Genomic DNA, 20,960 nt, shown 5'->3' with positions numbered 1-20,960 from the left:
TGGCCCATGGAGCTTCCACACCATGTGTGTCCTGGGCAGCCTACTCAGTTCTGTCCCTCTCTTACACTTTGAAGTTGGGATGTAGCCCTCCTCCTTGGCCCAGATTAGCCATCATCCACCTTTCCCTGCTAATAAGCCCTCAAGGGTATGACCATGCCTTTGTTTTATGGAACAATAATTGCTCCATCAGGATTAGGCATGTGGATGCTGGATGGGTGGGGGATGGGTGGATGGTGGGTGGATAAGTGTGAGAATTGATGGGTGAATGATGAGGGGTGGAGAACAGACAGGCAGGGGCAGACAGGTAGGTGGATGGGTGTACAGAGGAATCACCCAAGCTGAGCATGGCCTGGGCCCTGTGTGCTGGCAGGCCCTGCAGCAGGAACTAGGTCTCTATCAGAGCTCCGTGGAGGAGCTTGACCAGAGGGCCCAAACCCTCGCTGGCCCTGAAGCCCCAGAGCAGCTGGGTGTGGCGCAGCAGAGGATCCAGGAGAGGCTGCGGGCACTGCAGGAGCTGGCAGCCAAACGGTGAGGGGAACTACACCCCTCCCATCAGTGGGCATAGGGGGCCTGGCCACAGTTGACCTTCCCCACACCTTGGCCCTAACCTGGAGGGAACCTATAACCCCAGGTGCGTAGAAATACATCAGGACAGGGATGAGTTCTTGCCGTGAGGGCCCACTGGCAGGATCTAACTCCCAGCTGTCCCTCTCCCCACACCCCCCACACCCACTCTCTGCTGTTCCCCACGCTAGCTTTCCTACATCTAGGGCTCCCTGGATCCTGAGCTGCCGGCCTGGGCGAAGACCATGAATGACCCCATTCTTCAGGTCACTTACTTTGACTCACCCAGAGACTAACTTCTAGGGAACCGTGAACTGTCACCACAGGGACCAGGAGCTGAAGGGGACCCTGAAGCTGCATGAATTCATGAGGGAGGCTGAGGACCTGCAGAGGTGGCTGGCCAGCCAAAAGCAAGCAGTCAAAGGAGCAGAGAGTCTTGGGGATGACCACGGGCACATCCTGGTGAGGAGACGGCTGGGGGGCCTGCAGGCAGGGACTGGCCCTGGCTGAGCACAGGCCTCCTGAGTGGAGTGGGCAGATGCTGTGGCTGTGTAGTCCCACATTGCCCAGGCTGCTTACTACTTCATCAACTGGGAGCCACCCTGTCACCCCCTCCCCTCTTCTCAGCAACTCTACACCAAGTTTGTGAAGTTTCAGCACCAGGTGGAGATGGGCAGCCACCGGGTGGCAACCTGCAGACAGCTGGCAGAGATCCTGCAGGAATGTGGGCACAGTGCTGCCCTCAAGGCCCATCAGAGGCAACAGGATCTGCAGTGAGTGTCCAGGACCGGGCCAGGGGTGTAGGCCAGAGAAAGAAGGCTGGGCAGGCAGGCCTGGAGTGTTAAGAGAAGTCACATGCTCTAAGGGCCACATGGCTCTGCCTGGACACAGGGAGCTAGAGGGGGCAGGTCCAGGGAAGTTGAACCTGTCGCAGGCTGCCTACGAAGGAACGTAAGGCTGGGTATGCAGGTCAGGGAGCCCTGCCCTGATTCCCCAGGGGCACTTTTTTTTTTTTTTGCCGTTTTTGGCCGGGGCCGGGTTTGAACCCACCAACTCCAGCATATGGGGCCGGTGCCCTACTCCTTTGAGCCACAGGCGCCACCTCCCAAGGGGCACTTTTCCAAGCCACTGGCTCCCAGGACTCCAAGGAAGAGCTATGGGAAGAAAATGCCTGGGCCGGGCTCCAACTTTCCCGTGAGCTTCCTGAGCACCATGCTTACCCGGGACAGGACTTGCCACATCACATTCCTAGTTGCCTACTTGGCTGATCTGGGTACATCCCCAGCCTGTGAGCTTTGAGACAAGATCATGACTTGTTCATAAACCCTAGCACAGAGTCTGGCCTGGCAGAAGCCTTGGGCGCTCAGCAGGAGTTTGCAGAGTCAATGAGGAAGGGAGAAAATACATGGCCTCAACTGCTCATAATCTGACTCAAAGTGTTGGTAATCTGGCTGACACACATGAATCCAGCCCAAGAGACATAGGAGCACGGCAAAGTGCAGACGCTAGTGAAGTGCTGAGCTGATAGCAGTGGAGGCCCAGGTCCTTGGGAAAGCCAGAGGACAGGCTCCGGGGAGGAGGGTTTGCAGGCAGGGCCAAAGGCAGCAGAGGTTTTAAGAAGGGGAGACCATTCAGGAGCTTTGGGTGAGTCCTCGTATAACACAGAGAGGAGGAGGGGGAGGAGGGAGAGGCTGGGCCAGTGGCTGACCTGCTGGTCTTTCACGTGCCCGGGCAGGGCTGCCTGGTTGGAGTTGTGGGAGCTGACCCAGGCCCGAGGCCGCCTGCTCCAAGATGCTGAGACAACTCTCAGAGTTCACAGAGATCTGTTGGAAGTCCTCACCCAGGTCCAGGTGTGAGCCCAAGGGAAGAAGGGGATTCTTTCTGGAAGTAGACCCACCCTAGGCTCGGTGCCAGCCCTCCATTCCTTGGCCATCTCCCCTCCTCAGGAGAAAGCCACAAGCCTCCCCAATGATGTGGCCCAGGACCTACGTGGGGTGGAGGCCCAGCTGAGGAGACATGAGGTGCTGGAGCATGACCTGGCAGTCACTGAGCATCAGGTGGGCCCAGCTGGCTGCTTTGCCACGCAGGCCTCCCTTGGGCCCATCATGCATGGCAGAGGCCAGCCCAAGCTGGGCCTGAGTTCCTAGGCAAGAGGTGCACAGGGGAAGGTGAGAAGAATACATCCTTTCCCTCCCTCTTCCCTTCCCTGACCCTAGCTGCAGGAGCTGCTGGAGACTGCAGACAAGGTGCAGAAGCTGCATGGGGGGCCTCAGGCCCAGGCCGTGCAGCAGAGGCAGCAAGCTGTGATGCAGGCCTGGGCGGCCCTGCAGCGGCGCATGAAGCAGCACAGGGCCCAGCTGGAGCGCTCGCGCCTCCTGGCCCACTTCCGCGCCGCGGTGAGGGCTCCTTCCCTTCCACGAGGTGTGCGTGAGGGTGTGTGCTGTATGTGTGTTGTGTGCGTGCACTGATGAGACCCTCCAGCTCTGGAGGGAGAACAAGTGTGGGCATGAGGTGGAAGAGCGTGAACATACCTGCCTGTCAGTCTGGTGGGTCAGAGGGCTGAGCGCGTGAGTGTAACAGTCACTCCTTAGGTTTGGGTCAACACCAGGCCAGGGGGTGATGGGGTAGTCACATGAGGTCTCCGTAGGGCTGGGGAGTAAGGAAGCCCCAGGAAAGCCCCTAACAGGAGACCCAGATGTACTGGACAGTGATCTCTGGATCAACCAGTGTCTGTTTAACGCCTGTGTTCAACTGTCCACTGGGAGCTGTGGGTGGACAGAGGAGGATGACAGAGAAGCCATGGGAGGTGGAATTGCTGCCCTCACAGAGCCTGCCTCTCTCAGATGAGCCTAAAACTCCAGAGAGTCGCATCGGAACAGTGGGCCCTAGCCCAGGAGTCTCCAGGTCTCAGTGCCTGATAGACCAAGAGCCCTAAACTGTGACACTGTGAAAAGGCTGGAGTTTAGGGACCCACTTCTGCCACTTGCTAGCAGTGTGGGCTTGGGTGTGGCACTTAACCCAAGGTGGTTTCACTCAGTTTATCAAGCGCTTAGAGTACAAAACCTTTTACATACATCGTGCCATTTACCCTTCTTCCTCTCTGCAATGAGATGTTTGGACAAGGACCTGAGATCTTTCCAGCTCTGTCCTTGTGTACTTGTCACAGATGAGCAGAAGTCAGTGTGTAAGTGGCAGATTGTAGTTCAGAGGACAAGGAGAGCAGTGAGATGTCAGGGCACTAAGGAGGCTTCGTGAGAAGGTGAGGGTCCCCCTCAGCCCGCAGTATTGAGCTGGCCTTGCTGCTGCTGCTGCCCAACTCACAGGCCCTTCCAGGTGACTGTCACAGATATGGGGTGAGAGGAGGAAAAACGTCTAAGCAGGACAGGCCACCAGAGCAGAGGGTGGGGACAGTCTGAATGAGGGCCTGGCACACAAGGAGGGTTCATGGACCTGGGAGAATTGGGATGGACGAGAACAGAGAACCCAGGTGATAAAGGTCTATGTGTGCCTCACTGAGGCCCTGATCTAGGACAGCTCAGGCTACCCATGTGAGTGGACTCAGATGGGCTGTATTTGTGCCCAGGTGCTTGGTTCCCTGTCACGCAGCCCAGCCCTCACCTGCTGTCTCTCTCTCTCCCCGGGGTCAGGTGCAGGACTATGCCTCCTGGACAACCCATGTGCAACAGCAGCTGCAGGTGGAGAGCTCCCAGGAGCCCCAGCGGGCAGAGCTGGAGGCCCAGGACAAGCTGCAGCAGCGGGCTGCCCAGCTGGGCCAGCAGGCACTTCTGGCTGCAGGAACACCTGCCAAGGAAGTAAGCCCCCTTTCCTGGTGCCCTGCCCGCCTCTCCTCAGAGGCTTCCCTGGTGCACCCCATCTCATCTGCACTGCCCTCCCCAGCCCAGGCTCCCCACGTGTCTGCCCCTAGATCCAGGAAGGGCTGCAGGCCCTGCAGGAGCAGCGGGCCCAGGTGTTCCAGGCCTGGGAGCAGAAGCAAGAGAGGCTGCGGACCAAGCAGCAGGAGGAGCGCTTCCTCAGAGAGTGCGGCCACCTGCATGAGATCCTCACAGCACAGGAGGCAGGTCCCCAGCCCCACCCCACCCCCCACACACACACACATACACACACACTCACACACACACACAGTCTTGCTTCTCTCCTTTTTTCCTCTCTTCACTCGGCCCTGTCTTCCTGCGTCTCTGCATTCTGTATGGGGGCTGTGCATGTGCATGGGTCCTCCCCGGGGCCCCCACCACCCTCCCCAGCCCCTACCCCAGACTGAGCCCCGAGGGAGATGCCGGAGGCTGGTCACGCTCCCCATGTTGTTCAGTGTCACCAGCCACCAGACTGGGCTCCCACTGTCCCTCACAGCTCCCTGGCCAAGCTCAGTGCTCAAGTCAGCCCTGCTGGGCTGTCCTATGGCCCCACGTCACCCCGTGTGCCTGGGGTGCTGCCTGGCTGGAAGGCCCTGATGGCCTCTTTGCCTCTTCCATGCGCTGATCCAGGTGTCCCTGAAAACCAGTGGCCTGGGGAGTTCAGTGGAGGAGGTAGAGCAGTTGATCCACAAGCATGAGGTCTTCCAGAAAGTGCTGACTGCCCAGGAGAAGAAGGTAATGGACTCTGGGAAGGAGTCCTGGGCATGGTTGGCGTGTTGGACTCAGAGAAAGTCCAGGAACTCTGGAGAGTCCTGAATGAGAGGCACAGGTGCTTGGTGTGCGCCCCAAGGGGTTGCTGCTGTGCCTGTGGGGCTGGGCCAACTGAGCGTTGTGTGTGTGGTTCCAGAAGAGGGCCCAACGTGGGAAGGGCCACACTGCTGGGAACTTGGGGCATCTCTGTCCACATCATGTGGTCCCTGGGGAGCAGCCTGGTCTGTCTCACTGCAGGGATTGTCTCCCATGCAGGGCTGAGGAAAGGGCTTCAGGACCCTAAAGAAAGGGCTGGGAACCCTATGGACTAGGCCTCACTTGGCCCTGGGGTAGAGAACAGCAGGTGGTGCCTGCCCCACAGGAGGTGATTCTCCGTGAGCAGCTGAAGTCACTGCAGGGGCCCAGGCTGCAGAACTCACTTCACACCGTGCTGGAGCACCGGGCTCGAGTGAAGGACCTGGCAGAGAGGCGGGGCCATGCCTTGCATACCTCCCTGCTGGTAGCCAGCTTCACCAGGGCCGCCACGCAGGTCAGAGGACACCCCCAGACCAGCCTTCCACTTGGACCACATTTTACCATTTTCAAATGACTTTCACACCTCAGGCCTATGATGAGGAAACTGAGATGTAGAGAGCTGAATAGCTTTCCCAGAGGCCATGCTGGAGCCAGGAACATTGCTTCCAAGCCCCTTTGTACAGACCCCAGATGTTTCCTGAGCTCTAGCAGGGCCAGGGCAGAGAGAGGCAGAGAAGGGAGCAGAGCAGCCCAGGGTCCCAGGAATGGGAGGCCCACACCTCCAAAATGAGAGTCCACTTGAGGCCCCTGACAGCTACTTCCTGTGGATGGAAGGCCATCCGGGTCTGGGCATGTCCTCCTGGGCTATAACCTTGGCTCTCACTCATGAGGCACTGCCAGCCCAGCCCTGAAGCCAAGGGGCAATCACCTGGGCCTGCTAGGTCTGTGGGGCATCTCCGTGGCCGAGGCTATGTGGAGCACCATGGGAATCATGTCCCTTACGCCCCCACCAGGCTGAGGAATGGATCCAGGAGTGGGTCCAGCAGCTGAATGAGCCAATTCCTTCTGGGGACCTGAGAGAGAAGTTGAAGCACCTGCTGAGACACCAGGCCTTTGAGGCCGAGGTCCAGGCCCATGAGGAGGTCATAATCTCTGTTGCCAAGGTAACAATCAAGCTATTAGCTCCACACCTGCCCGAAAGTGTGGCTAAAGCATAAGGTCTTTTTTTTTGCAGTTTTTGGCCGGGGCTGGGTTTGAACCCGCCACCTCTGGCATATGGGGCTGAGGCCCTACTCCTTTGAGCTACAGGCGCCGCCCTTTTTTTTTCTTTTGAGATAGTTTCATTATGTCGCCCTCGCTAGAGTGCTATGGCGTAACAGCTCACAGCAACCTCAAACTCTTAGGCTTAAGCGTTTCTCTTGCCTCAGCCTCCCAAGTAGCTGGGACTACAGGCACCTGCCACAACGCCTGGCTATTTTTTGTTGCAGTTGTCACTGTTTAGTTGGCCTGAGCGGGGTTTGAACCCACCACCCTTTGTGTATGTGGCTGGCGCTGTAACCACTGTGCTAAGGGCACTGACCCTAAAGGGTAAGGTCTTAGGCAGGAAGAAGGGCAGCAGACGAGATCACCTATGTCCCCTCTCTCCTCAGAAGGGCGAGGCGCTCCTGGCACAGAGCCACCCTCAGGTAGGAGAGGTCACCCAGAGGCTGCAGAAGCTGCAGAAGCACTGGGAGAAGTTGAGGCAGGCAGTGGCCCTCCGGGGCCAGAACCTTGAGGACAAGCGGAACTTCTTGGAGTTTCTGCAAAGAGTGGATCTCGCAGAGGCCTGGATCCAGGAGAAGGTGGAGGCCCAGCTGGGCAGGGCAAATCTGGAGGCCACAGGCTGATAGGGCTGAGAGGTGGGGAGAGGGGAGCCCAGGCCTGCAGCCCCCTGGCTCCCTGACAGGAGGGAGCCCCAGCAGGATATCCCAAAAGCCTCCACCTGCCCCGACAGTGTCCCAGCAATGATGCCTATGGGCTGGGCACGCCTGGGGCTGGCACTCAGAGTGCTGCCCTCCCACCCTCGGCCTTCACAGGAGGTGGTGCTGCGTGTTGGTGACACGGGCCAGGACCTTGAGCACTGCCTGCAGCTCTTCAGGAAGCTCCTCAAGCTCCAAGGAGCCTCGGCAAGGGTGAGAGGGCCCTGCCCAGGGAGAGGTTGGCCTTGGGACCCCCACTGAGAAATGCTCAGAGTAGGGGAGGAACATAGGCCCTAGAGTCAGGCATGGGCTGGTGCTGGCACCATGCTGCACACACTGAGGCTCCCTCATGTCACCAAGCCTTAATTCCTACGTCTGTAGAATGGGATGATGCCTACCCCGGAGATGAGAATGTTACATGCAGTGGTGGTAATGAGGATCTATACGTGTGATTACACTGCATAGACCCCTGTGCCCTCACAGGTGCACATAGCAAAAACCAGTGAAATCGGTATCAAGTCTAATCTAGTTAATAACATCATACCAATATCAGCTTCCCGGTTTTAAAATTGTACTATCATTCTGTAAGATGTCACTGTGAGGGAAACTGAGGGGAAAGGTAGCAGAGGTAACAGAGGTTCTGTGTGCTACTTTTGCAATTTCCTGTGCATCCATAATTATTTCAAAAATTTGAAGACAAAGTACATACTCCTGGATGCAGCGGGTAAGCAGTGCCACCTTCAGTGTGCCCATCTCAGCATCTCCTCCCCCCCTCACACACACTGAGAATCTGGTTGTCTTATGTGGCATAGAGGAAAGAACCTTGGGCTTGGAGCCTATAGCTCAGTGGTTAGGGTGCTGGCCATGTGCACCTAGGACTGGTGGGTTCGAACCCGACCCCGGCCAGCTGAAACAACAATGACAACAGCAACGACAAAAAGATAGCTGAGTGTTGTGGCGGGCACCTGTAGTCCCAGCTATTTGGGAGGCTGAAGGAAGAGAATCACTTAAGCCCAAGAGTTTGAGGTTGCTGTGAGCTGTGATGCCACAGCACTTTACTGAGGGCGACATAGTGAGACGGTCTCGCAAAAAAACAAAAACCTTGACAAATGTATTCACAGTCAGGTGTTAGAGACCAAGTGTGTTAGCCTTGTCCCCCTGAAATAGATACATATCATTTTTTAAAAGGCTGCAGTGCTTAAACCTAAGATATCCTTTGCTGATGCTGAAATGTCCAGACACTGTGCCAGATGCTGTTGCAGAAAGAGAGCTGGACTTCAGCAAAGCTGGGCTGGAGTCCTGACCCTGCCACAAATGAGCCATGTGAGCCCCTGGGCTCTGCTTTGACATCTATAAAAAGAGAGAGACCGGGTGGTGCCTGTGGCTCAGTGAGTGGGGTGCTGGCCGCATATACCGAGGGTGGCGAGTTCAAACCCAGACCCAGCCAAACTGCAACAACAAAAAAATAAAAAATAAATAAACTTAATTAAAAAAAAGAGAGAGACCCTTCACTTCCTACCTCATTGGGAGGCACATGTGGGAGGCAGGAAAGTGTTTGGAAATTTAAACAATCTCTATAAATGCAAAGAGCAGGAAGCCTGCAATCTCACTCTGTAAGGATCCCTTCCCTGTGTACCTGTAAGCCTCACCTCATGTCCAAGCCACACTAGCCCCAGCCCAGGGGAGTCTTCGGTGTGTCCCTTAGGGGAGGACACACAAAGCCCAGGGGGCTGGAGCTCACCATGTCATCCCACCCTTCCCTTTGCTCTCCCTATCATGAGAAGCCGCATATTAAAAGCTTCAGTGATGAGCACATGCCCACCTCCCCTTCCTACCTGGTTCCCAACCAGGGAGCACGTTTTCTAGCCTTACAGATGACCATGGGGCGACAGGCTCCAAGCTCGCCTTGCTACCATACCTGGGATGGGTGGTCTTGGGCACCGCCACAGCGGGAGAAGCAGCTGCCTCCCTCTGCCCAAACATGCTGCTCCTCACACTCTGGGGCGCCCAGGCAGACCCCCCGAGTGCCAGCCACTTCCCAGGGTGCTCTGAGTGGTGGTATCAGTGCCCTCACCTGCACCTCCCCTGTAGGACATGGCGTATGATGCCTACATCAGGAGCATCAATGACCTGTCACTGCAGCTCAAGAACCAGGACCCTGAGGAAGTCAAGACTATCTTCCAGCGGCAAAGCCAGCTCAACAGCAGGCCAGTCCCAGACTGGGGAGAGCTGTGGGGCCAGGGTTACGGGGAGGGCCACCTCAAACACCATGTTACACGCCACCCCTTGGCCAGGTGGGTGAGTTTCCATGGCAACCTGCTCCGGTACCAGCAGCAGCTGGAAGAGGCTCTGGAGATACATACGTTGTCCCGAGAGCTAGACGGGGTCACAGAGCAGATCAGGGAGAAGGTGAGCAGCAGAAAGGGGTCCTAGGAATGTTCTAGGCACTAGAACCTCCCACACATCTTGCCCCACTCCTTTTTCCTGTTTGGCTGTGTGCTTGGAGGTTGCATCAGAGGTCCCATGGGGGCATCTGACAGGTTGGGATCCTCTCTAGACCACAGACACATCGTTACAGGCTCAGAGGCAGACCCACCTGGTTCCTTTCTTCCCCAGACCCTGGTCCCCAGATGCATTATGCGTCCAGAGGCCAGAGCACACCCTCTGTTTCTTCCCATCCCTTCCAGACCCTCAGGAGGTTTGCCCCAGGATTATGTCAGCAGCCACAGAGAAACATGCCCTAAGTTCTGGCAAAGGCAGAAGTTGAGAAGTCAGAACACTATGGGAAGTGCTAAATGAGGCTCACGGCATGCCTAGCTGTTTTCCTTGGGCTCAGGCCCTCAGTCTGCCAGCCCAGGCCCTCCTTCCACACTTGTTCCTTTTTCTCCTGAGTTCTCCTAAAAGGATGAGAGTCAAAGGAGTAGGTACCACACAGATGAGGTTGTTACCTCAGAGGAAACTCCAAACCCAAGGTCTCGGAGACATGCTCTTTCATCTCTAGTCAAAGCCAGAGCCCTGCTTGAGCCCCCACCGAGGGCAGCAGGAAGGGGACCATGCTGGGGACCCACTTTCCCCTCACAGCCCCCAGAGTGGGCAGGCCTTGTGCATGAGGGAGGAGCTGAAGCAGAGGCCCACTCTCCACTTCTCAGGGTGCCTTGACCCAGGCCCTGGACTGTGGGGAGGACCTAGAGAGCGTGCAGAGGCTGTTGCGGAGGCATGAGTTGCTGGAGCAGGAGCTGGGCCCCACCAAGGCCCAGGTGGAGGTGTGCAGTTGGGAGGGTGGATGGGGGGCCTGGGGCTCCTTTGCAGGACCCTGGGCAGGTGCAGGGAGGAGGGCCTTTGGGATCTTGAGAGCCACATGCCAGGGTCCCTTGCAGCCAGGGCCTCTCTGGCCCCCCCCACCGACCCTGGTTTCCCCACAGTCCCTGGAGCGTGAGGTAGGCCACCTCTGCCAGAGGAGCCCCGGGGCAGCCCACAGCCTCAGTCACAAGCAACAGGAGATGATGGACAGCTGGTGGCAGCTCCAGAGCAGGATGCAGAAGTGGTATGGAGCCCCGGCCTTGCTCCCCTGCTGACCTGTGCCCTCGGCATCTCGGCCCCGTACTTCCCCTTGGGCCTGTTTTCCTTAAGCCGCTGCTTTCTTCCTTCACATAACTGTACCCCATTAATTCCCAGCCCCTGGGCCCTTCCATAGCTGTGGGAATTAGGGGACAGGAGACACTGACAGGCCTGGGGGAAAGGGGTTTGTGGCCCTGGGACTAGCTGATGAGCCCTGTGGCAGGAGGGAGTCGCTGGATGCCTCGTACCAAGCTCAGAAACTCCAGGCAACACTGCAGGAATTGCGGCTCTGGGCCCACAGGCTGCAGGCTGAGCTGGATGCACGCGGCACTCCCTGCAGCCCTGCGGAAGCACAGCACATGTTAGAGGAGCACCAGGAGCACAAGGTGAGGCTGGGGACCCCGAGACTTCGCCTCCTCATGCCCCTCCCTCCTTTGCTCCCCACTTGCTCTCAGACCCTTTCTGGGCTTCTCACCCTGCCTTTCTCCTCTAACATCTGTCCCCTCTGGGGATCTGAGCCCAGCCTTGTTCCAGGCCGAGCTGGACTCCTGGACAGACAGTGTCAGCCTGGCCCAAAGCACTGGGCAGCGCCTGCTGGCAGCTGGCGGCCTGCCCACACCTGACATTCGCCAGGCCCTGGCTGGTCTAGAACAGGAGCAGAACAGCCTGCAGGGGGCCTGGCAGGAGCATCAGCGGCAGCTGCAGCAGGCCCTGGAGCTACAGGCAGGCACAGTCCCACCCCAGCCTCCATCCCACCCACCTATCAAGGCTAAGGCCAGTGGGGCTCCTGTGGCCCCGTTCCATGGAACCAGGTCCCAGGGTCCTGGTTCCCCAATCTGGGCCACAGAACAAGTCCCTCCACATGCAGGGCCTGGAGGGACTGCCAACTTTCTCTTGTCTTTGCCTTTCTCTCCAGCTGTTTCTGAACTCTGTGGAGGAGATGGAACGTTGGCTATGCAGCAAGGAAGCCTCCCTGGCCAGCAAGGGTCTGGGGGTAGGTGCCCATCAGGAGAGGGGAGGATTTACAAGAGGTGGGATGCACAGGTGCTGCCTGAGCTCCCCAGCCAGGGCTCCTCTCCTGTGTGGCGTCTCCCCTATCTTTGGCCACACGGATCCTTGAGTAGTTCTCATGTGTCAGGGCCCACAGGGAATGCCATGGGACTTAGAGAGTAACTGTGAGGCTCTGGCCACTCCCGTCCCCTCCCACTGCCCTTCTCACCCCTGCTCTCCTCACTTCCCACATACCCAGAGGTCCACTGCTCCCACCACCATCCCAGCCCTGTGGCAGACGAGTAACTTGTGGGAGACCTGAGAGTATGATTCGGACTAAAACAGTCTTACTGGGAGGACAGAGTCAAGAGCACTCATGTTATATGTAAACGCTCAGCCTGCCCTCTGACATTTGACCCTTATCCCCAGTACCTCCCCTGCTTGAGAATCACTACTATAAAGCCAGAAACAGCCTTGAGGGATTCTAGGGATGCATTTGGTTTTGGGATGAGTGTTTAATAGGAAGGCTCTAGGAGGGAAAGCAGATAGCTCGGGCTGGGGAGGGGCAGCTCCACAGGCAGTGCCGAGTTCCCCACTCCCACCAGGACCCCTCGGCCAATGTGGAGACCCTCCTTTGGAAGCACAAGATGCTTGAGCGGGACCTGGAGGCACAGATGGAACAGATAAGCATGCTGGAGGCCAAAGCCCACAGTTTGCACCAGGGTGGGCACCCTGAGGCCCAGCATGCCATGGGCAGGTTCCAGGCCATGCTCCTCAGGTACCTCTGGCTCTGAAGTGATGGGAACTGTGGGTGGGCTGGCATGGGCGTCTGGCATCTCTTCTGTTCCCTTCCTGTCCTTCCACTACTAGGTCCAGGCTCACCAGCCTTCACCAAGGGCTGAGGTCAGATCACTGGGGTGCCCACCACTCCTGGCCCTGTGGTGTGTCAGCCTGTCAAGGACCTCAGGCAACACATGGAAAATCCTACCTCCTTCTTCATTCAGCTGAGATAAGGGAGAATTTTACAAAGCAGCTCATGCTAGGAAACTAAGAAAGAAAATGGAAACTACCCTGGTTAAACAGCCAGGGTCACAGTCCCGAGTTCTCTGCTGCCCACTAGTGGCAAATTCCTCCCCCTGGAGCTAGGCCTTGCGTCTGCCTCAGAGCGTAACAGCTTCTGCTTAGGGCTGAGGACAGGAATGGCAGGTGCCCTGATTTCTCAGCACGGTGCTGGCTCTTGTGGGCAGGCTGCGGATTCTTACACCTGTTCAACTAAAGTCAGCCACAGACACACGTGACCCACACAGCCTAAGTGACACCAGGCTCTGCCCTTTTCCTTGTAAAACCTCATCTGGTTCATCTTCCTGGTTCAGCTCCTCAGACTTTTAGACATATATGGCCAAAAGCGACAGCCCAGACTGGTGGGAACCTCCATCCTTCCCAGAGAGCCTCCCAGCACTCACAGATTTTGTGGCTTCTTTTGCTGATGTCCCGACAGGGCTGGGGCCATCCCCTCTCCATTCTTGCAGATGGACCTTACCGGGGTACCCGTGTGAGGTCTTCAGATTGACAGATGGTGAATAATGGTTTGCTGGTCTCTGTCAACACCTCCCCCCAGTCACCTTAGGTGGGTCCTGGCAGGCCCACCTGCCCCAGCACAGTGCCACACCAACCCTCTCCCCTTCTGGGGTTCTGCCATCCTCTAGCAGGTGTTTCTGTTCAGCTGAGCCTCTCTGCACCTCTCTACCTGCCATACCCTTTGGTGGCAAGGTTCACACTCACATGCTGGTGGGAAGGTGTGCATGGACCTGGGGCAAAGCAAATTAGAGCTTCTTTTCCTATTTAGTTTATGGATCTCATTTCTATTTCTGTGTATATGGCAACACATTTAATAAGCTCGTACAGAAGTACATATATAAATTGGCTTATAATAAATATATTCTAAATATACCAATTAAATATTAAATGAATGTTAGATATTATGTATTTAAGGCCTTGCCTTAAATTCTTGCTGATTAGCAATGTGCGATCAAAAACATGGCTTAGGCACTATATTAGCCTACTTGGACAGCTTTCACCAAATGCCACAGACTGGGTGGTGTAAACAATAGAAATTTTTTTCCTCACAATTCTGGGGGCTGGAAGTCCAAGATCAAGGTGTTCATAGGTTGGCTTCTTCTGGAGGCTTCTCTCTTTGCCTCGCAGATGGCTGCCTTTGCCCTCCATCTGTAGGCGGTCTTCCCTCTGGGCTGCATCTGTGTCCCAACCCCCTCTCCTCCCTGCCATAAGGAAGTAGGGCCTGCCCCTACGACCTCATGTTAACTTAATCACCTCTTTAAAGACCCTGTCCCCAAACACTGACATTCTGAAGTGCTGGGATTAGGACTTTAACTTAAAAACTTGGGGGGACACAATTCAGGCCCAACAGATAATAATAAAGAGGGGAAGTACAATGTGTCTTTATTTCAAAAGAAACCCCAGACTCAAGGTGTACTGATAACGAAGGAAGACTATCCTAGGCCAGAAGGGCCAAGGATGCATGTGCACCCATGTGCCCCGACAGCAGCTCCAAGTCCTGTGAGCAGACCTGAGAACCCACAAGTCTCTCCTTCCTATAGGAAAGAGGCGCTCCTGGGGCAGGCCAGCACCCATCACCGCCAGCTAGAGGAGCTGCAGCAGCTGCAGAATTTCCTGCGGGATGCCACTGAGGTTATTCTTGCTTGGGATGGGGAGTGGCTATGCTAGAGGGAAGGAGGTGCCCCAGGGAAAGGCCACCTCCCTCTGGGGCACCCCAAGGGGCAGGGGGAAGGGAGAGCTTTAGGCAGCAGAGCTTGGTCCTCCCCATATGCTCAGGTGGCCACGTGGCTGAGGGAGAAGAACCGGGTGGCCTTGGAAGAGGGTTGGCAGGACCCAGCCAAGCTGCAGGTGCAGTTGTGGAAGCAGCAGAGTTTCCAGGTGGAGCTGGATGCGAGCGTGCACCAGCAACAGGAGCTTCAGATGGTGAGGGCTGTGGGGCTAGAGGGCCACAGGGTGCCCTGCAGGCCAGAGCACAGATGGGATAACTCCACAGAGCCCCGGCAGCTGGTTCTGAGCCACAGTAACAGGTGGCAATGTTTATCAAGTGCTTTGTGTGTGCAGGCACCGTGCTAAGCACTGCAGGTATAGTGAGAAGCCATTGCTCCCCAGGTCACCTCTGTACACGTGGCACATTTCCAATAATTTTAAAGATAATATTTTGATGCACCTGGGGCACAGCCAGCAGTCCTGTGGGTGAAGGAGTGAAAACGGAGTATTTCTTAACATTCCCTTTTCCACCTGTGAAGGCATGTCCTAACCCCAGGCTGGCTCCCCCAGTATAAAGTGCCCTGCTAAGTACTTCATACTGCTTATCTCGTTTAAACAAAAGAATCAGTCTTATCTCTATTATATGGATGAGGAAAATGAGGCTCAGAGAGGTTGAGAAACTTGCCCAAGATCACACAGCTAGCACAAAGAAACTCTGCAGCTGTGTTGCTTGTGGTCACAGACAACATGGGTGCCCTGGTACCAGCTGTCCTGAGGCTATAAGGGATGGGCTATGTCATGGCTACAGGAGGGGCAGAGGCTGCTACAGTGGGGCCACCCGGCTTCAGAGACCATCCAGGAGTGGCTGCAGGAGCTGAGAGAGATCTGGGGTGAGCTGCAGGCCAATTGCCAGAGGAAGGCAGCCAAGCTTCAGGAGGCCTGCAAGGTGAGGCTGTGTATGCCACAGGGTGGCTGGATGGAGTTCCAGGCCTCTCCCTTGGTGGCCACCTCACTTTCTGCTCCAGGCACTGCATCTGCAGCGGGGCTTAGAGGAAATAGAGAGCTGGCTGGAGCCTGTGGAGGTCGAGCTGAGAGTCCCTGTCAGAGGCCAGGCTCTCACTGAGGTGGACGAGCTCCTGGAAGCGCAGGGGGAGCTGGAAGCAGCAGTGGACAGGCAGGCCAGGCAGGCACAGGCCTTGGTACAGGAAGGCCACTGCCTCACCCAAGACTCAGATGAGCAGGCCCGGCAGCTGCAGCAGAGGTAGACCCGTCTGTGCCCAGCTTCTGTTTGTACCCTCCTTGCCCTCTATTCCCTGCCCCCCAGCTCTTCTCACCTCTTCCCTTACCCACCATGAGGGGCACAGTTCTGTCACTGTGTAGTCCTAATGCTGACAAATGTGGGCCCTGCTTCCCTGGGCCCCCTCCACCGGTGCAGGTTCGTGAGCTTGCAGGAGCTGCTGCAGGAGCGTAGGACAGCCCTGGAGGCCCAGAGCCTCCTGTTGCAGTTCTTCAGGGATGCAGATGAGGAGATGACCTGGGTGCAGGAGAAGCTGCCCCTGGCCACTTCCCAAGACTGTGGCCAGAGCCTGAGTGCTGTCCAGCAGCTGCAGAAGAAGCACCAGGTGTGGGCCCACCCTGGGATGGGGAGGGGTCAGCACCTGGAAGCAAGCAATGCTCCTCAGCCAATAAATGACATTACGGCCTGGCTAAGACTCTGGCTTAGAGGGAACCCTGGGTTCTTTGGGGTCATGGGGACAGGTCCCCTGAGGCTTCAGGCACAATCCTGGGAACCCCTACTTGCCCAGTAGCATCCCCATTCTTCTTTCCCCTACTCCATAGAACTTGGAGAGTGAGATGAGCAGCCACGAGGCTCTGATCCAGGCGGTGGTGGGCACAGGGCACAAGTTGGTGCGGGCTGGACACTTTGCCACCCGAGAAGTGGCTGCTCGGGTGCAGCAGCTGGAGAAAGCCATGGAGCACCTGCAGGTGGCGGCAGCATGGAGGAGGCTGCAGCTGCAACAGGCTCAGGAGGCCCAGCAGTGTCTCCTGGAGGTGAGGGTGGCAAGGAGCACAAAAGGCCAAGGTGGGCTGGGGACAGCTCCCACAGGGCTGGGCACTTTGTGTCTCCTGTCTCCTCCACCCGGTAGCTACCTGCCTCTAAAGGCTTCCTTCTGTACATTTCCCAGGAAATAGGCCCCTGGCTTGTTTGTCTTATTCCACTACTACTTCTAACCAGTGATTCTCAGGCCGTGCTCACCATCAGAATCACCTTGTGATTATACCTAAATGACCTCACAGCAGCAGATAGTAAAAGAAAAGAAACTAAAGTAAATAAACTAAGAAATGAGAGGAACAAACTCATTGCAAAGAATATTTGCTAAAACTTAGTGTGATTATATTAAGCGACAAAAACAAAATCTATGCCCACAAACCAGGAATAAAGTGTCTTCATTCTATGTGGGGGAAACAGTCGCCTGTAACCTTTCTGAACACTGGTGCTCAGGCTGCTGACACTGGTTCTCAGGCTTCATTCCAGACTGAATGAGAAGCCCTAGGGCTGGGGTGCAGGCCCTGGTTGCTCTGAAACCCTCCCACAATTGCAGTGTGCAGCCTGGTGGGAACCACTGCTCTCAATCCTGAGGTCAATTGCCCTGATCTCTGCTATGTTACTCCAGCTCCTAGAGGCAAGATCCTGGCTGGCTGAACGGGGCTCTGTCCTGGACAGTGAGGACATGGGCCACACTGCTGAGGCTACACGGGCCCTTCTGCGGCGGCTGGAGGCTACCAAGAGAGACCTGGAGGGGTTCAAGCTGCGGATCGAGCAGCTGCAACAGACGGCAACACTCCTAGAGAGCAAGCAGAACCCAGAAAGGTGGGCCAGCGCCATGTCATCGGCCATCTGGGAGGAGCAGAGGGATGCGCCCCACTGAGGCGGCTGTCCAGTGCAGAGGGGCTCCGGTGCATGCTGTCTCTTTCCTGTTGCAGCCCGGAGGTGCTAGCCCAGCTGCAGGCGGTGAGAGAGGCCCACAGGGAGCTCCTGCAGGGTGCGAAAGACAGGGGGCGAGGCCTGCAGGAGCAGCTGCAGCTTCACCAGCTGCAGCGGGAGAGCCTGCTCCTGGACGCCTGGCTGACCACCAGCGTAGCCACCGCAGAGTCCCAAGACTACGGGCAGGACCTGGAGGGTGTCAAGGTGAGTCACTGAGCAGAAAGAAAGTTGGAGGGAGGGAGTGTGTCTGCGGGATCCCTGTGGTTCTAGAACCAGAGCTGAAGGAAGTCAGAGCCAACAGATCCTGCCAAGCTTTTTATGAACTTTGAGAACTCCGGACACCACCTCCAAAATGACCTTGTCTGGCCCCACACTCTTGCAGGTGCTGGAAGAAAAGTTTGATGCTTTCAGAAAGGAAGCCCAGAGCCTCGGGCAGGCCAAAGTGCAGGCCCTGAGGGAGCTGGCGGGCACCCTGGAACGGGAAGCACCCAGGTGCTGTCCCCATATTCAAGCCCAAAGGAGCCACATTGAGGCCACCTGGGAGAGGCTAGGCAAGGCAATAAAGGCCCGTGCAGAGGTGGGTGCTCACAGGCTGGGGTAGCCCAAGGTACCCAAGGGGTGAAGCAGTTGTGCTTGTTGCCTGAGTGAGACCCTCTGCCATGTGCACGCCTGCCTGTGTCTGCAGGCTTCTGTGTGTGTGTGTGCCTGGGTGTGCATGTGTAGGGGTGGCTGCTTCTGACAGCCAGCAGCAAGTGGATAGGAACTTCCAGCCCTCTTCACTGATTGGGTTCTTCCAAGTACAGTTCACACCTCCAAGGAGAAACAGAAAGCATGTCTGGCATCTGGCCAGCTTCTGAATCCCTAAGTGCAGGCTTTAGGTCTAACAAAAAACACACATGGTTGGGTTGGTCTCTTCTTCTTTTTTAATCCAAAAAATATATATTTAAGTCTTCCTCCCTTCATCCTCTTGATATGAACAAGGAAACACAAGCAGAAGATGTAGGTATAAGTGGTTTTCCTTTAAGCCTTGCTTTCAAGTGGCTCATCACCCACCTTCCAGAGACTCAAAGCCTGCCCTGGCCTCACATCTGACAATGCACTCTTGCAGTGGCCTGGCCGGCATAGGACCTGCCTTTTGCCGGGAAGTGTTCACTAGTCAGCCTGTGCTAGTGAGGTTGTAGTCAGAAGACCTGGTCTGTCACTTACTCTGTGTCGCTGCTGTGGATACTATTGTCTGCTCTGCTTAGCCCCAATCCCATCTCCACCATCTTTCCAAAACCCCCTTTTTCCCCTAGCTCCATTCTAGTCATACAGGGTTTTTTTTTTCTTTCCCAGTTGTTCCTTCAAGATATAACTCAGAGTGTATCTTTACACACTGGGCTTAAAAGACTCATGGCTTTTGTTTTAATATTGCACTTGGTACACCCTGCTGTCATGTGACAGTTGGTCTCTTCTTGATAAGCACACACGTATGATATGTGTGCTTAACCTTCCCATGGTGTGATGATCAGATCCTGCCCTCCTCTCTCACCCCACTCAACATGCTTCCAGGACCTTAGCTCTCAGCCACAGCTGGTGCCTTTGATCAGAGCAGCCCAGGGGTGTCTCTATGGGGTTGGGTCGCCTCCTGAGCTGACCCTCTCTTCCCCCAGCCCATCAGAATTGCTACAGGTGGGGCTGCCTGGGCCCAGACAGATCCTGAGAACCAGCCTTCTCCCTCACGTGGGCCTGTGCCACATGTTTCAGGACCTCATGCCTGTTTTCTCAGGAGATGTGCCCTGAAGCCGTCTCCTTGCTCAGTGCCCCCTGGGCCCCACCATATCCTTGGTAACAGCACACACATTCATTAGGCAGCAGCTAACATGTTTTCTGTACCTGGGAATGGTAAATAAGTCACCAAGTCCCCACAGTCCTCCTTGCTCAAAAGGAGACCTGGAGGCCATCTCCAGGGGGGATCTCTGCCCTGAGCAGGGCCTTCCTCCTTTCCCAGAATCTGGCCGCAGCCCACCAGATCCACAGCTTTCAGCAGGCGGTGGCAGAGCTCCAGGGCTGGGTGCAGGAGAAAATGGCCCTAATGGAGGGGGATGACCGAGGCCATAGCCTGTCATCTGTACAGAACCTGCAGCAACAACACAGGCGTCTAGAGGTGAGGGACCACACCCTGAATCCCTCCCAAAGGGCGGAGGCAAGAGGACCTGTTTGTCTCAACCCAGCCCTGAGGTGATGGGTAAGGGTCCCTGACCCCAGGGACTGCTATCTGAGCCTCCTCCCTGGAAATCCAGACCCCTCCCCCTGGGGGCCCAGGACTTGGCCCAGGTTATAGAGCAGAGTGGCAGTGGCTCCCCAAAGGCCTGGGAGCTACTGGGGTGTGTGTGCATCAGGCCGGTTGGGAGACTGAGGCCTGATCCCATATTCTGGTTGCAGAGGGAACTGGTAGTTATGGCAAAAGAAGTGGCACAGGTGCAGATGGAGGCCTGCCGCCTGGGCCAGCAACAGCCTATGGCTCAGGGGGGCCTGGCAGAGCAGCTGGCCAAGGTGGAGGGGGCCTGGGCCATCCTGGAGGTGAAGGCCCAGGAGCGGGGCCAGCAGCTGGCACAGGCCATGCAGGGCCATGCCTTCCTTGGGCGCTGTCGGGAGTTGCTGTAAGTGTCCTGCCCTGGTACTGGCTCCGCTCAGCCCTGCCCTCACTCCCCAGCCTGCCTTGCAGTGCTGACAGTAGTTCCTTTCCCTGCCCTGCAGAGCATGGGCTCAGGAGAAGCAGGTGCTGGCATCTTCTGAGGAGGTGGCAGGGGCTGGGCAGCTTCTGGGGCAGCATGAAGAGCTGGGGCGAGCAATCACGGAGCACTGCCTTCAAGCCCAAGACGTGCTACGGGAAGGGCATCAGCTGGTGGACAGCGGCCACTTCATGTCCCAAGAGGTGTGAGCACTGTGGGTAGGGCTGGGGTTGAACTGAGGATGGAGCCCAGTTGCCTGAGCCTCAGAACCTCTAGAAGTTGTGGCAACCACCAGGACACGAAGGCTGAGCCAGGGCACAGAGAGGCTATGGGGGAGGCCTGGGTCTCGTGGCCTTCCCTCTGTGCCTCTGTGGGGCTTTCCAGGCCTGCTCTGCCCAAGCTTTCACCAGCAGCACCTTCCTGCCAGGTGACAGAGTGTCTACAGGAGCTGGAAGGGCAGCTACAGGAGTTAGAGAAGGCCTGGGCTCTGTGCCAGCAACACCGCCAGGAGAGTCAGAGCCTGCAGACGCTGTGGCGGGGGCTGGCGCAGGCTGAGGCCTGGTTGGCCTCCCAAGAAACCATCGTCCTGGAGCCCAGCTGCGGGGTGAGTAGGGGACAGCCCCTTCACTGGCCACCATCTGGCAGCTACGGCCCAGGGCACAGCACACTGCTCCTCTGCTCAGTGGCTCCCAGGCTGGGTTGTAGAGGGTGAGTGAAGGCTCTCTGTTCCCCAAAAGCTGGGCTTCAC

At 56.7% G+C, this 20,960-nt stretch overlaps 1 protein-coding gene and 1 non-coding gene across 2 annotated transcripts in view; one reads left to right on the top strand and one right to left on the bottom strand.

Moving 5' to 3' along the window:
- SPTBN5 (spectrin beta, non-erythrocytic 5) overlaps positions 1 to 20,960 on the top strand; it is a 44,744-nt gene that overhangs the window by 20,503 nt on the left and 3,281 nt on the right. The window contains exons 27-59 of the mRNA XM_053595541.1: positions 371 to 528; positions 891 to 1,026; positions 1,192 to 1,337; positions 2,300 to 2,414; positions 2,511 to 2,621; positions 2,781 to 2,960; positions 4,212 to 4,376; positions 4,490 to 4,639; positions 5,067 to 5,171; positions 5,569 to 5,736; positions 6,236 to 6,385; positions 6,872 to 7,063; positions 7,298 to 7,393; positions 9,272 to 9,589; positions 10,330 to 10,443; positions 10,603 to 10,724; positions 10,962 to 11,124; positions 11,273 to 11,461; positions 11,655 to 11,732; positions 12,334 to 12,506; positions 14,347 to 14,437; positions 14,582 to 14,728; positions 15,321 to 15,458; positions 15,538 to 15,773; positions 15,948 to 16,134; positions 16,352 to 16,564; positions 17,188 to 17,384; positions 17,498 to 17,702; positions 17,881 to 18,075; positions 19,489 to 19,644; positions 19,923 to 20,140; positions 20,238 to 20,415; positions 20,640 to 20,816. Coding sequence (XP_053451516.1) covers positions 371 to 528; positions 891 to 1,026; positions 1,192 to 1,337; positions 2,300 to 2,414; positions 2,511 to 2,621; positions 2,781 to 2,960; positions 4,212 to 4,376; positions 4,490 to 4,639; positions 5,067 to 5,171; positions 5,569 to 5,736; positions 6,236 to 6,385; positions 6,872 to 7,063; positions 7,298 to 7,393; positions 9,272 to 9,589; positions 10,330 to 10,443; positions 10,603 to 10,724; positions 10,962 to 11,124; positions 11,273 to 11,461; positions 11,655 to 11,732; positions 12,334 to 12,506; positions 14,347 to 14,437; positions 14,582 to 14,728; positions 15,321 to 15,458; positions 15,538 to 15,773; positions 15,948 to 16,134; positions 16,352 to 16,564; positions 17,188 to 17,384; positions 17,498 to 17,702; positions 17,881 to 18,075; positions 19,489 to 19,644; positions 19,923 to 20,140; positions 20,238 to 20,415; positions 20,640 to 20,816 — 5,367 coding nt within the window. The remainder of the gene's footprint in view (positions 1 to 370; positions 529 to 890; positions 1,027 to 1,191; positions 1,338 to 2,299; positions 2,415 to 2,510; positions 2,622 to 2,780; positions 2,961 to 4,211; positions 4,377 to 4,489; positions 4,640 to 5,066; positions 5,172 to 5,568; positions 5,737 to 6,235; positions 6,386 to 6,871; positions 7,064 to 7,297; positions 7,394 to 9,271; positions 9,590 to 10,329; positions 10,444 to 10,602; positions 10,725 to 10,961; positions 11,125 to 11,272; positions 11,462 to 11,654; positions 11,733 to 12,333; positions 12,507 to 14,346; positions 14,438 to 14,581; positions 14,729 to 15,320; positions 15,459 to 15,537; positions 15,774 to 15,947; positions 16,135 to 16,351; positions 16,565 to 17,187; positions 17,385 to 17,497; positions 17,703 to 17,880; positions 18,076 to 19,488; positions 19,645 to 19,922; positions 20,141 to 20,237; positions 20,416 to 20,639; positions 20,817 to 20,960) is intronic.
- On the bottom strand, positions 18,832 to 18,984 carry LOC128589505 (small Cajal body-specific RNA 1). The gene has a single exon (XR_008381068.1). It is a non-coding gene; the product is annotated as a small Cajal body-specific RNA 1 (non-coding RNA).

Source organism: Nycticebus coucang, chromosome 6 (genome assembly GCF_027406575.1).
Source record: "Nycticebus coucang isolate mNycCou1 chromosome 6, mNycCou1.pri, whole genome shotgun sequence".
Classification (NCBI taxonomy): Eukaryota; Metazoa; Chordata; class Mammalia; order Primates; family Lorisidae; genus Nycticebus; species Nycticebus coucang.
Note: the sequence above shows the minus strand (reverse complement) of the source record. Positions and strands in the feature narration are given on the sequence as shown.